General features: G+C 35.5%; 1 protein-coding gene across 7 annotated transcripts in view; it reads right to left on the bottom strand.

The window, feature by feature from the left end:
• The window catches only part of UNC13C (unc-13 homolog C), a 244,707-nt gene that overhangs the window by 145,821 nt on the left and 83,285 nt on the right, over positions 1-15,601 (bottom strand). For all 7 annotated transcript variants that reach the window (XM_075160101.1, XM_075160104.1, XM_075160102.1 and 4 more), the window contains one exon: positions 15,528-15,592. In XM_075160101.1, the coding sequence (XP_075016202.1) occupies positions 15,528-15,592 (65 nt within the window). The remainder of the gene's footprint in view (positions 1-15,527; positions 15,593-15,601) is intronic.

Raw genomic sequence — 15,601 nt, 5'->3', positions numbered from 1 at the left:
CCTCAAGCATTGATGTCCTTCAGGGAAATCCTGCTTGACAATGAATTTTCACCCTTTCTCTTGCAAAGAAAATAACACATATATTTTACACTCATAACATGGTTCAGAAATGAAGTGATGCTTTCATCCTTAAGTTGTATATTGTTGTTAAAAGAAGCAGGATTAAATTGCTTGGTCCTGAGAGATGCCATACCTCCTCAAACCCTTTTATTCAACATGGCACTCAGTATTTTGCATAAAGTCTCTTGGCACTGTGCAGGATTGAGTCACAGATGACACTCGGAATAAAGTGAAGAATAAGGGTATAAATTGATTCAAAATATTGCTTTCTTAAGAGACTACAGCAAAAAAAATTCAAGTTCTTTAGAAGTTGAGTAAGGTGAAAATGCGTTTAGGTGTTCTTTGTGATGCCTTCAAGTTATGAGGCGCTTCATGGTTAATAGATAAGCTCTTGCAGGAAGTTTCTTAAGTTGTATGTCATTAATTGGCATTATTCTTATGGGGTGTATTGTGGGTAATACTCTGAATACAGGTAATAATTTCCTATTATAGCGGTTTAATTAAAGTTGTTTTAAGGGATGTGAGTTGCTATTAAGGTACTAGTTTCCAAAGCAAAATCTTGAAATAAACGTGACCTTTATATACTCCCCAGAACGTGTATCACATTTAGCTAATGGACAAGGTCTAAGTTCTACTTTATTGTATGATCACCTATTGTTTCACAGACAAGTTCTTATTCTGCAAAAGTTGGAAGTAATTTTGGAGACTTAAGAAAAGAGTTTGCATTTTCATTTTGATCCATATTGACCAAACCTAATTAAAGATATAAAAACAGTATATAGGAAGAATGCATTCCTTGTTCTGGGTTCTGAACCCCCCCTCCCCCTGATGTACAAAGGGGATTATTTCCAAGATTTTGAAAAACTAACGCTTAACCTGCAGTCTCTAAAAGAGAGATATCAATAAATTCCTCAATACTAATAAATATGTGACAACAGTATTAGGTATTCTTCTTCTTGAAAATCCTTTAACCAGAAAAGAATTCAGAATGTTCTTTCAGAATGATCCTGCTCTAAATTGTTGATATTATTGCTAATACTTCTGTACAGGAACTTAGTTTTGACATTAAAGTAGTCACGGTCATTAAAAAAATGTAAGTAGTTGACTAACAAAGGAGCTAAGTTTGAAGTTACTTTTTTTTATCATCTTTCAGCGATAGAAGATCATGGTATTGTTTACCAGCACACTAAGGAATGGAGGACTACAAGCTGCCTTCATATCAACGGCCTTGCACTGAATTAAAAATTTCTGAGCTATTCACTGCATTGGATAAAAGATATGTTAACAGCCATGACTGACCCAGTAAAGATTTCCTGTACAGCATAGAGACCTGTTGGTCCAAAGGATATTTGCAGGCAAAAGGACAAAATAATGTATAAAAGATATAAACTTGTCACATAAGAATAATTAATTTTTCTAATTACTGCAAAGAATTTAAAAGCAATGGTACAAATATTCCTACACTTTCTGGAACCGTCCAGTTTTGGTGAAATGACATTTCTTACCTTTTGCTCATTCGGACATTTTTCTCTATACTCAAATGAGAGCTCAGGGCACGTATAATACACTATGCCTGAAATATTGTAACTGCCTGTAGCGTGAACAAGCTGGCTAAGGCAGCAACAAGAAGTTTCTCCCTACAGCTGATCAATTCTGCTTCACAGTCTTGAGTAGGGCTTATATGGACCCATTTTCCGTGACTCTCTTTAAATATAGTACAGAATACAGTGATGTGTTAGGTTCACACACAAATACTTAATCAGATAAGCTGTCACCCTACACAATCAATTGGCTTCACTCCATCTCTGTCAGCGACTAGACAACAGAAAACTAATTATTCCAGAGTTTTAAGAAGTCAGGACTCACTTGCTAGGGAACTGATTTTTTTTTATTTATTTATTTGTAACTAAACTGGGAGCGGATAAATTCATTAGTTCAAAATGTCAGCCAAAACCCAACAGGATATGGAGGGGAGAAAAGCATAAATCCATTTTCAGTGCAAGGAGAATGCAGTTCTGGTGCAATTTTCCAGAGAGAATTGGATCTGCCTTATACTGACTTTCAGTGTCACATGAGATTTTAAGATAATTTGGATTGCACCTGTCTGTACTTTAGTTATCAAGAAAAATTCTTTGTAGAGATTCCCAAATATTTGGGCTGTCAATAATTTCTGAAGAAAGTTAAAATAAGTCACATGAATAGCTTTAAAACATTACAATAAATCATTTCTGCTTAGTCACAACAGCAACAATAATACCCTATTTAGTCTGATCCTGCTAGTGTTCATCAGGCCCACACTGTTCATTCAAGTTAAATTATTCTTTCTTCTTTATTAGAGACAAACATAGGACTTGAAAGCTATAATCAAAACACTCAAAATTAACTCTGATGAAAACAATAATATCTTCCAATAAAATCTGATTTTTTTTTAGACTGGCAGTTCAGTGTAGCAATTCAGATGCAACTCCCAAGAGTAAAATATGTAATAATTTCTCTACTGTAACTGACTGGTAGCCTGTATGGTGAAGAACATGACAGATGATCTATATGTATGCATATATTATATACACACGTACCATTTTTTTGCAGATGAGGACTTGATCAACTATGTTTTCTGTTCAGCCCATATAAGTAGACAGTTCCTCTACTAAAGTATTCAAAACTCTATTTGGAAATTGCGATTCTTAGTGTGGTATTCTTTGCTGTATACTTGATATATTTAACTGTCAAAAAACTTCCAACCTTTTCCCCTCCAATTCAGTCCTTAGTTTTAGAGGACTGAATTACAAATTGAGAGTTGTGGCACTGTACGTATTCACTAGTGGTTCTCAGAAAATTATAGTTTAAGTTATAGTAACATTACAAATATTTAACAATTGTAATTTTATGAAAGGCATCCATCTTATGACACAATACCTGTGTCAAAATAAATAATTGCAAAAAATGTTGATATTTTTGTCATTAAAAAAAGAAACATCTCACTATTTAATATAAAGAGGTTTCTTCTTTTTCTTCTTTTTTTTTTCATTCCTAGGCATTAAGAATTTGGAAAGAATCACAGCCACTCTTTAAGGTCTGTATAAGTGAGTTCATTTCCAGATGAAAATAATGACGAAAATGAAGAGGTGAAGTTTCACTGTTTTGTTTTTTAAATCACTCAGTATTGAACATACATTTTAAGTTACTGTGATACTTCATTTTCTTGAAGTTCTTAGGATTACATAATATTTCAGATTAGAGGAGTCTGTTTTATAGCATAATTAAATTTATGTAGTTAAATGTGATAAATAAAACACCTAAACAGCTTTAATAACTTATAATGCTGGTCTGATCTCATGAAAGTTGAGATGAATTTTTTGAAGATTGAACTAGGGGATGAGGAAGGGATGAAGAAATGTATCATTGCTGCATATTATAATCAGAAAACGTAGCCAGTGGCTTTTGTAAAAACATAAAAATGGAACCATGCAAGTTAATGAAAATAATTATGAGACAGCCACACTGTCTGAAGACCCACAAATCCACACGTGGGTAGCAACACATAATTTTTGCTGGAGTGGAAAACTGAAATTGGAGATCTAAAATTATATATGAATACTGGGAGAAAATACCAGCATTATAAAAGTAATTATAGGACTGGATTTACAGCTTTTCCTGGTCCTTGGGATATTAAAATGCCACCAAAAATACCTAGCACTTTCTCTGAAAATGAAAGTTGGATTAAAAGAGTCTTAATATGAGCTAAAAAAACTATATTAAGAAATAAATAAAAAAAAAAGAGCGCCAAATCCCTCCATAGAAGAAAACCTGTTATCCTGGCCAGTTCAAGAAGCTGTCAGAAAATTTGGGGGTAGGCTATACTAAAGGACTATATCCACTCAAATTTTGACAGACTGTGTGCTCAACTGAGTATGCATATTAAGGTCATGAAAATTTTGAAATTATGTTTGTTAATCATATTTCTATAGTAAAGATATGAATGAATCTCACATTAGGATATATTGACATGCTCAGATTCTGGCTGAGGCAGCAAAACAGACTTTGTGACTACAGCTTGGAGCTTCCCTCTTCTGCCTTCTGATCACAAATCTGTTGAATGCTTCATCGCCAGGTGTAAGCCAAAGCAGACGAACAGATACTTTAAATTGTTCTAACAGGCCTTTGGGGCCATCTCAGCTTTTTGAAAAAATAAAGTTGCTTGCAAAGAAGTTCTGACCTCATTTCTCTTTCCTGTCATGCTTCTTGTCACATTACAGGGAGATGATGCTAGCCAACTAAATGACTTTATGCTAGCCTCGGGCGATGTGGCCTCAAAGCGCTACCATTTCAACATGTAAACTTTTTTCCTTTATTTTTTTCAATATTTTGAAAAAAAAACAAAACAAAACCAAAAACCCACACAACCCCCCCCAAAACACTTAAATTATTTCCCAAGGCCCAAATTAAAAAAAGTTATTAAAAACCAAGCATCGGCGAAACAGCATTAAAACTACATTTGCTGATATTCTTGACCCTTACACATCAGAGCAAATCAGTAGTAACTCTAATGACAGAGTATTCACAGTGCTGCAAAAATTGTCTAGAAGGAAAATCTGGTCTCAACATTTACAGGGAAGAGAAAAATCTGAACATCCTTCTCAAAATTAACGCTCCCTTAGCAGAACTGTTGCAATACCATAAAACCAAGGACTCATTTTGAATTCCCCCTGCTATCCTTGAAGTCTATGTAAATGGTTTCCTTAGTATCAACATGACCATAATGAAAAGAGACCAACAAGGGAAAGAAAAAACCAATTTGCATAAAGCTTGTGAGAATTTATAAGGTGGAGATAGGAAGTTCTACAAGACAAATTAATTTGCAAAAGCAGGATGGAGACCTTCCTAGAACCAGATGAGGTAATAACATGCTACACTTAGTTTACCTTTGACAGTATGCATCTCTCTGGTTGTCATTATCATCGGATCATAGCATCTAATCAAAATAAGAATATAAACCTCCTGGAGCAGAAAGAGATAAAATAGATTAAAAGCAATACTGAAACATCAGTGACACCTGTGCTGGTTTTGGCTGGGATAGAGTTAATTTTCCTCATAGCAGCTGGTATGGGGCTGTGTTTTGGATTTGTGCTGGAAACAGTGTTGATAACACAGGGATGTTTTAGCTCCTGCTGAGCAGGGCTTACACAGAGTCGAGGCCTTTTCTGCTCCTCACCCCACCCCACCAGTAAGTGGGCTGGGGGTGCACAAGAAGCTAGGAGGGGACACGGCTGGGACAGCTGACCCCAACTGACCAAAGGGATATTCCACACCATATGATGTCATGCTCAGCATATAAAGCTGGGGGAAGAAGGAGGAAGGGGGGTATGTTTGGAGTGATGGCGTTTGTCTTCTCAAGTAACCATTACGTGTGATGGAGCCCTGCTTTCCTGGAGATGGCTGAACACCTGCCTGCTGATGGGAAGCAGTGAATGAATTCCTTGATTTGCTTTGTTTGTGCTTTACCTATTAAACTGTCTTTATCTCAACCCATGAGTTTTCTCACTTTTACTCTTCCACTTCTCTCCCCCATCCCACCGTGAGGGGAGTGAGCGAGCGGCTGTGTGGGGCTTAGTTGCCGGCTGGGGTTAAACGACAACAACACCCTAATGAAGGTGGTGAGACTGTATCTTACAAAAAAAACCCCAAAACCTTAATTTCTCTTTTAAATCCAGATATTTACGTAGCTGTGAACTTTCAGCATGCTGTATCATCATGGAATCATGGCCCAACAGCTTTACTACATTTCCACCTCTGATTAATTAATGATTTCTGCAGACATGATATCACATGGATTTAGAAATATATCCACAGGAATACATAACTGACTGTTCCCAGCCTATACATGTTTTAGTCTGGGTAGCATCCAAATTAAAACTTCTTCAATGGCAGTCAAAACAATTTATTTCTGCACCATATGCTGGATCAGAAAGTCTTTCATAAAACAGTTGAACATAAAACAAGGAGAGTTAAGTCAATACGAAAAGTGCAGAAAAGACTTGGAATCTGGGAGGCTGCGAGTTCCTTATGGGCATGGATGACAACTAGAGCACACTTCACCTGAGAGCTAAGAGGAAGGATGAAATGGAAGTAGTAGAGAAATCAGCAAAAGAGACAGCAGATCTGAAACATGAGAAACAAGAACAAAAACTTGAAAATGAAGAAGACAACTTTAATTGGACTTGGTAGTAGCTAGTAAGCAGGTGAAGAGAGTCGTGAACCTCTCAGAGCAAATCTAGACACATCATTCTTGACTTGTAAAATTTCAAACAGGGATTCTTGAAAAGCCAAGCAAGGAGCAAGCAGTTCTCCTGACTTCAAGGTATTGCTGAAGTTTGACAGATATACAAGGACAGATAAGAGTCTAGTTCAAATCCATTTGTGTAATTTGGATGCTTTTTTAAAAAGTACAATCTTCAGGAATTTCATCTAATTCTTCTAAAGCATGAAGTCCATATTGACACAATTTTTTACACAGAAAATTCCCAACTTGCCTGTTGGCCATATTAAAATCCTCAAAGGCATCCCCCTGTTTCTGTTTGTAGAGTTCCTTCTAGTTACAAGAGAAAAAAATGGTAAACCCTTTCATATCTTAGTTGAGTGGGTAAAGTACTTACCTAGAGTATAGGAGAGTTTACTTTAACCCTTAAGAGCATTACCACTTTCCAAGCCCTACCCTAACTCTTATCCTATAAATTTAGGAGATAATCTGTTTCTCCCATACTTCCTTCTGATGCACCTGCACCATTCTGTAAGAAAGAGAAAGGGACTCATAGGCTGATTATGCATTTCCTTTATATTTTCACATAGGCAGTCTTTGGTATGGGGTTTTGATATGAGAATTTTCTTTTCAGGAACATAAAAAACAAAGTAGACCCAAATTGCAACCTCCAGACACATCTACAAATCTCAGCAAAAGCATGGTAGAAATAAAATAACATTTCTAAGGTTGTAAGAAATAAAATAACATTTACTTGTGTCCTAAAGTAAAGATACAGAGACTAAGAGATAAACTCAAACTCTGATTCTCAAGGCTCTTTCTTACTCAGGAGCTGTTCCATCAGCAGTGAATAAAACTCATCACGTGTATAAGGCATTCTTATGCCACAAAGAGCTACTTCTGACAAGCAATGTCTTTAAAATTACTTCCATCTATTATTCTGCTCTATAACACAAAATATGATTAAAATTGAGGTTCTTACTGGACTCCTTTTACTGATCACTAAGGAGTAGCATATAGCAAGGAAAAAAAAAATCCAAATTCAAGAATGACTAATAGTCTTTTCCTTGAGAGAAAAACATTATGTCTGAATTAAGAATGCTGATGCTGGTACCAAAAAAAGAAAAAGACAACATGGCTTTTGAGGGAACAGCAAGAACGACAGAATCAAGACAGATGAGTACATAATATGAAGACATTTTATTATGACATTAGTGGTGTAATTTATGCTCAGTCAGTAATTTGCCATAACTCACACCTCTGTCTCTTTAAATAACTTCATTTTCTACTCAATCTGTGCTTCCCCCTGCAATCTTTTCATTACAATTTCAAGCTCAAGTTCAGCTTAGCAGAAGTGTCTAGATCTGATTTTTTCTCTGTGTCTGTACAAATCACAAATATTTGCTTAAAAGTTATATATGGTCAAGAAGTGCCCATTTTGTTATTTAAAAAAAAGTATTACTAAAACTCATTCCAATTTGCATCTGCAAAATATTAACGATTTTGTTTTCAAGTGAGCTTCACCATCTCTTCTAACAATACTAGGGCAGTACCATAGCTACTATCAAGAAGTTTATATATTCTATCAGCTGGTTCTGCAACTTGTCTGCAACTTTTTTAATTGCTGAAGTATGGCAATGTCAGAGAGTTCTTACACATACGTACTTATTCACCTGAATACTTTTACGAGATTAAAGAAACTAACCAGACTTCAGGGAAGTACTGCGATTTTGAAACTGCAGCATATAAAGGAAACTATCTCCTTTCTTTTGTGCAATGAATCAATGACCAGATGAGCTCATATAAGACAATAATACTTCCTGACTCTTCTTTGCCGAGCATTCAATCAGTCCATAGTAAAGATCACAGAAAAAATTTGAGACTCTAAGGACTTCTTATGTCTTCACTGATTTCAGTTCCTACCATAGAAAAGATGATTGTTGCTTCATAGCTGTTACTTGTTACACTGTATTTAAACTCGATTATACTTGGAGTTTATATTAATTCCACTGAAGTACCTTGTTGGTCTTTAATTGCCGTAACTGCGGCAAAATGCCAACATAAACGAAGTCTAAGTTTTACCTCCTTTATGTATTTGAGGCAGCTCTATCACAAATTGAAGAAAAGTACGTGACTTTTCCCTCAAACACACAGTTAATCAGGGCTAAGTCCCTCACTGAATCATTCCAGAATGTTTTTTCTTTATTATTATCATCAAATGTAAGCATATTTTTCTGTTTTATTATCATGAGTCATTTTAGTGAAGAATGTCTAGAAATCTCAGTATACAAACTGCTGGAAAGTGAGATGTGATTTCCTTACTCATACCTTGTCAGATGAAGTACAAAATGCTTGGTCAGGGAATGGAAAAGCAGCTATGTAATCCACCAGCACACTGTGCTGAAAAAACTCATTTTGCTGTTTGAAAAAATTAAATTCCAGCTGAACTAGACAAGAACTCTTACCTGGACTGAAAAAATGGGAGGAAAACCAAACATGAATACCATATAGAGGTATATTGGTATATATGATTATATGTAGAAGCATTACCAAAAAGAAAGAAACAAACCCCAAACTTGTCACTCTTAGTCTGTAACTATTTTGAAATATGAATACCACATTAAAATCTTTGCTGAAACAAGAGAAGTTCCTAGTATCAGAGATATGTCAACTGGGGGAAGTTTGAAGCCACGCTAAGACTAGTTACTGGCTAATATTTCAATCGCAAAAAACTAGGAATAAATTAGTATCTGAATGCACTCCGTCACTTCAGTAATACTGATAGAATACATACTCTCTAGAGAAATAAGAACTGTGGAAAACCTGCTAGATGTGGTCTAGTGTCTAGAGTTAGTTTCTAGTTAGCTATGTTCTAAAAATTTCTTTATATTGTTGGCGCTTGGCATCCACAAGTTTAACAATCATTCTAGGTTAGTATGCTTCAAAATCCACTTCCAATTGCCTTTTGATTACCAGCAGATATTTTAACAGATCAGCTTATAAATGATAGAGGAAGAAAGCACAAGGCAAGATGTTTCCAGTTGCTTTGATCATAAAGGGGTACCCTTTTCTGTAAGAATCTAGTGAAATTATAATAAATCCTGTTTTCTGCATGAGAAATTAATGTGTTCCTTATGGCAATAGTCAACTAGAATCCAAAGAATTATCTGAAGCAATTGCTTTACCTGCAGGACATTGAGGCTTGTATTGTTTAGTAGTCAGTGTTCTGTATTTTGACATGAATGAACATGTTCCTGAATTATCTTTCTAGAAGAAAAACTATACTCGTCTCCTACTTCTTTACTAACTTATGTGGACCCTGGAGCATCATTAATTGCTCTCCTTGTATTCCTTATGTGATTATGCTTAGTTACAGGCAAAACAGTTCTCAAGAAGAAAGAAAAAGAAGAAAAAGAAAAAAAAATTCAACCAGCAAAACAACTAACAATCCCAAACATCCAACCCCCCCCCAAAATCTCAAATCCACATTTTAATTTTTCTGAGGGAAAGAATATTTCTTTCCACAACTGCAGCACTGCTTTCATTTTTCAGAATTGTTCTCCACCTATACTCCACCAAGGCTACATGAATTCTCACTTTATGAGGGACTTGTGAACCTTTTATGAAAATTTGAATTCTTCTGGGTCCAACAGCTGCCTCTTTGCATAATTTGGGATAAACTGCAACTCTTCCTTTCTTTTTGAAGATTAAAGGGAAACAGGGAGACGAGCAGCTTTGGAAAAGGTTTGGCTGGAGCAGGTAGCGGTGGCCTTGCAGTGGTTTGAAATGTCAGGATTGTTTGAGAGGTGGGGTTCAAAGGAAGAGAATGACAACAACAACAAAGATCATATTTTTAAACTTGGGAGGAGCTAATAGTGTGAAAGACTGGAATGAAGGAGCTTGGAGCAGATATGAGCCGGTGTATCTATGTTTTGGGTTTGGTGGGAAGACAGAGGGAAAGTGCACAAGCAAGGTAATATGCTAAAGAAGGGCTACATCAGAAATTCTGATCACTGCCATTTAGGCTGAAGACTGGTAGTCTGTGGATACAGGCACATATAGAAGGATAAAGGTAATAGCCACTGGACTCCCGCATATATTGAGGGGTGGAAGGGAAGCAATTGGGGGGTCTGTAGGCAAGTTATTTCCATGTTATTCCAGCAGGTATAGCATTTTATATTCTTTTAAAAACATTTTCAAATGCTGTTAATTATTTTTTTCCCAAAAAATAATGTTAGAAGCACTAACATTAGTTAGAAGCACTACATAAAGGAAAGAAATTACAGAACTAAATAAAACAAAAAATCATTTCAAGGATACAGACAAAACTAAAAGGTAACCGCACAAAAGGGGACTGGTGCACAATAAGGTCAACAATAACCAATAGAGACATGGAAAGGCTGACCCACCAAACTCTCATATCTCACAGACAGATAAACAGTAAATGTACACCTGCCTGGGAAGATCCATTTCAGTTTTAAGTAGAGAGTAGGAGAATCCACTGGGAGATCCAGTGCGACAATACAGTTCCACTAATATATATGTGTGCTAAACCCACACATTTCAATCTTATTTTTGGACAACTGCATGTTTAGTACTTTTTCTTGCATCTTTACTGAAACAGTGCTGACTTTGGGGATATGAACTGGAAATTCTCCTATGCACAAATTCTCCATACAAGAACAAATTCGATCCTTCTAATAACATTTAAGAGGACCGTAAGTACGCAAGGATTGTTGGCTACCAGCTGGAAGTAAAGATTAATATAGTGATCCGGATTGTGAGATCAAATTTTGTTGAAAAACAGGAGAATAGCTACATTACCAGAACTAACAAATTGGGCAATACTGTATCGACAGTGAAATATTAGTCTTTGTGTACATTGTGTACATAGTCTTTGGAACATTAAACACTACAGTCATAAACAAACTGTTCATGTTATATAGGTTATACATTAAATTCTATACTCCCCTCCCCACCTCCAATAATAACAACCCAACAACACCCTGACATAGAAAATGATGAAGTTGAAGGCACACTAGTTATCATTCAAGGCAAGAAAAAAAACCTGTAATGTTGACTATTTTTTGTGTGCTTCTGAAAATATTCTGCATAACAATCGTCTATTTGAATTTGTCAGAGAATTCAAGAAAAATAAATTTGTTTTACCATTGAGAACATGCCACTGAAGGAAAGGTGCATGCAGCACCATCTGTGTACCATTAGTAAATTTCAGAATGGATTAGGCCATGTAGTAAAATTATCAGTCTCTGACATCACTGCCATCAGGCAGGCAGTGAATTAATATAGAGCAAGTCCCTGGAAAAAGTAAACCAGTACTATCCTAGATTCATATACATGATGAAAAACCCAGCTGACCTCCATGTATTTTTCAAAAATACTGAAAGAATGAATTCTAAAGTCTCTCATCTTCAATAAAATGAAGAAAAAAAATAAAATTAAGAAGATATTATTTGATACTGGCATGGAAAGAACAGGAAAGACGGAGCTTTTGCCTTTTAACAGAGAAGTAGCATGAGAAGCCCCAGGAAAACTGTATTTGGTCTTTGCCTTTTCTTTCTCATCCTGGCTTTTCTCTGATTTCCTGAAGCCAAGTGGAGATCATCGCAGAGAATGGAGAGTTGCAGTCTGTGCCATGGACTTGGGATGTGCTGGTGCATGTGAGGTGGGTTCACAGCATTGTGCTACGAGAGAGAGGGAAGAGTAAGGCAGAAGAGAGGCAACTGAGATATTTCTATATAGATAAAGCAAGGTATCGAGGGTTGTGAGGGAAAGACTCTCCCCTCACTTCAAATGGCAACACCTTTTGGGGAGAGTAAGAGCGAAAAGGAGTCATAGCTAAGGCTGCAGCCAGTTATGCTGGCAGTGAAGAGGCAGAGGGATTCTAGAATTTAGGATTAGTTTTTGCATGCAGGAGTGGAAAGTGTAATTAAAACAGAGCCACAACAGTCTTTGAAATGTCAGGGTTCTTCAGCCGAATGAGAAGTTAAATTAAAATTGCATCACTGTTTTCAGGGAGGCCTAGTGATACAGAAGCTTGCACAAAGGTGTTGCAGACAGCAAAGGGATTAGAGGCCCAGTCTAAACTTTCTCAGCAAAAGAAGTAAGGTTTAATCTAAAAACATGAGCTAGTATTGACCTACTGTCAGTCATTTGAAGTAGTCCTATGCAGTGGTTACAGGATGTCTGTACAAGGGATTGACACACCTTATTCTCAGAGGATTCAATATTTGAATCTATTCACCTGTGAATGGAAGAGAGGGCATAAAAAGAGCAACTTCCGTCTGTATAGTCCTTGTCAGTGGCAAAAGGTCTCCTTACTTCTATGAGATCATTTTTGTGTGCAACCCACAAAAAATAAGAATTCTATGCACTCTTGTACACTACTTTTCTAAGTCCTACACTTATTAGGAAACTGTAATTAAGTAATTGGCTATAGAAAGTAGTGCATACAGCAAAACTGTATGGTCACATGCAGCTTCCTGCATGCATAGATATTAATACTTGATTGTCAGTACCTACACTCACAGAGTCTGCTTACAAAATGCTATCCCTAAACTACACATTAACTAGATGTTAAACAGTTTCTCTTCTGGTTTTGCAGACTGCAAGCAACATGACAGAATGAGCTCTCTCTTATTAAGCTTACTCGTATGGCGGGGGCAAACAATAAAAGGTAACAAAGCAACAAGAAGAAGGTTACTTACAGGAGGGGAAATAAGGAAAAAAAGAAAAATATGAAATTGAAAATTTTCCTTAAGATTTTGGTTATGTTAAGAAACAATTCTCTAGCTTAAGCAATGAAAACCCAACCACATGCAGTGATCAAAATTGGGTCATTAAAAACCACAGATGATAAATCCAAGACAGTTTTTGACTATCTTTATTTTCAGTCTCGGATTTCTGATTTTTCTAGAGGAAAGAAAAACATTTCTTCTTATTCTAAGAATACAGCATTAAATGTAATATACAATTCTGCACTCAACTCCTACACTCAGCTCCTATAAAATTATCTAAGAATGTCAATTTCTACACTGCATTTCAAGAATTTGAACTCATTTTGATATTAAATATTGTTCTCTTACTAGTTATGAAAACTATGCAGTGACCTATACACCAAACTTCTAAAAATAGTTGTTGAAAGGTATGAACAGCTTTCTTTTTTTTTTTTTTTTTTAATACACAAACCCCACAGTTTTGTGCCAGGCTTACACACTAATGCTTCTGAGTATGATCGTTCTAATTTTCAGTAGACCACAGCTTACTGTGTAGTTTTTAAGATGTCAGATTTCTGCTTCTCAGTGGTGAGGTACATTACTACTTGTGGTGCCTCAAATCATAAATTTCTCAAATCTAAGACCATCAAAGCCTATGAGTAAAAATGAATTGACATTGCGTAGCACTAAAGAGAAAAGAAGGATATACCTTCTTTGCGAATACGACAAAGAGAATTTGAGGCAAATATCAGAAGCTGCCTCTGTCATGCCTTCTGGTTCCAATATGCATTATTTTTTTCAACAAAGAAGCCACCAAATCATACATCAAATTGTCATACATCAAATCAAAAGGCTATTGTCATGATTTGCTGGCACAGTTGCAATGTTCTGATGAAAGCCTTCCATGATTCCATTAGAAGAATAATGTGAACATCAGCATAGAGAGTTTTAGTAAATGTTTTCGTGGCTAATACATTACTGAAAAAATATTCAAATCAGTAATCTAATCAAGAGAAACAAAGTTGCTTCAGATGTGCTAGTTTCATGTTGACAAACAATATAATTCAAACAGAAATACTGATGTTTTGCATTTGGAAGTCAGGAAAGAAAATTCACAGCACTTATATTGTTCTATTTTTAAAATGTAGAGAGATACAGTACTTAGAAAATCCAATTCAAAGAAGGAGTAGTTATTTTGGCATAGTAAGAACTAGTGCTGATCAACATACACGGCAAAAGTTTTTATAATTTTAGTAATGAGATATATTTTCGACCTTTTTGACCTTATGAGAAAACTGCAACTGATCAAAGTGAAAGCAATGTGTCGTTTGCGAGCCAAGAGAAGTATACTATAATTTTATTCTAATGCCAAAGAACAAGTTAATAAAAAACCCACATCAATTATCTCTTACAATATTTAAAATGTTTCATGTTGCATTCAGCAACTAATCCTGCACAATGTCACATATGGCCTCACATTTTTACAGCAACTCTGAAGTTTCTGAGAGCTGTAAAAGGATGAAATACAATACTTCAAGGTATGAGAAACTATACAGAAACTACCTAAGCCTCTGTAAAGCTGGAGAGTGCTCTTAAATTTGTTTAAGATTTAGCAATAAGTACAAACGTCACCCTAACTATACCTTCCACAGCAGCATGTGAATTATATTAAGCAAATTAATACCATTAGTACCTTTTAGGGAAAAAAAAACACCAAAACATCGCAATCTAAATGGAAAAACTTCATAGTGTCAAGATTCTGTTGTATAGCCTTTAAGATGTACAAATGAGGAGATGGAAGATAAATTAGATAATTTGATCTCATCATCTGGGCTTTGTAACAAAGCATAACTATAGCAAACAGTGCTTATATAGTACACCACCAAGAGGATAATATCCCTTTTAAATAGTTAACTAATATAACTAATAAATTTTACCAATGGCTTTTACTTTTTTTCCTTTCCAAACTGAATAATAAAAAGGGATTCAAAATAGGAAAGAGATATTTTCCTCAAAGGAAGGAATCCCTAGAACTGGATGTAAGATAACTCTGTCTGGAGACAACCAAACAAAATGTACAGGTTTCTGCCACATTCACTCTCAGCAACTGGAAGATCTTTTTCCTTTGACCTTTTAGTTTTCAAACATTAGACAGATATTATTATATTACTACACATTTACTAAAATGAAGACATAAAATCATATTACAACTTCAAAAGGCATTTATTTTGTACGCAAAAAGGTAAAAAATTTTGTCATCCAGTTGACTTGTGCAACTGAATTGTTGTATTAATTTCTTAAAAATTAAGAACTTAAAAAAATTAAAAGGAGAAGACATACACAATGAAACTCACTATCTTCCTTTTAAAATAATTCAATTTCTTATAAGAACAAAACTTAGAAAAAATACTATAACGTTATAAGACTAATTTGCAGATATAAATAACAAAATTCACAGTCATATTGGTACTTACCCACTAAATGCCTGGACTGCATAAAGCTTGGAAGTATCCAAGGAACTTCCACTTACTATCTGAACCTTTAATAA

The sequence above is a fragment of the Calonectris borealis genome, chromosome 11 (genome assembly GCF_964195595.1).
Source record: "Calonectris borealis chromosome 11, bCalBor7.hap1.2, whole genome shotgun sequence".
In the NCBI taxonomy this organism is placed as follows: Eukaryota; Metazoa; Chordata; class Aves; order Procellariiformes; family Procellariidae; genus Calonectris; species Calonectris borealis.
Note: the sequence above shows the minus strand (reverse complement) of the source record. Positions and strands in the feature narration are given on the sequence as shown.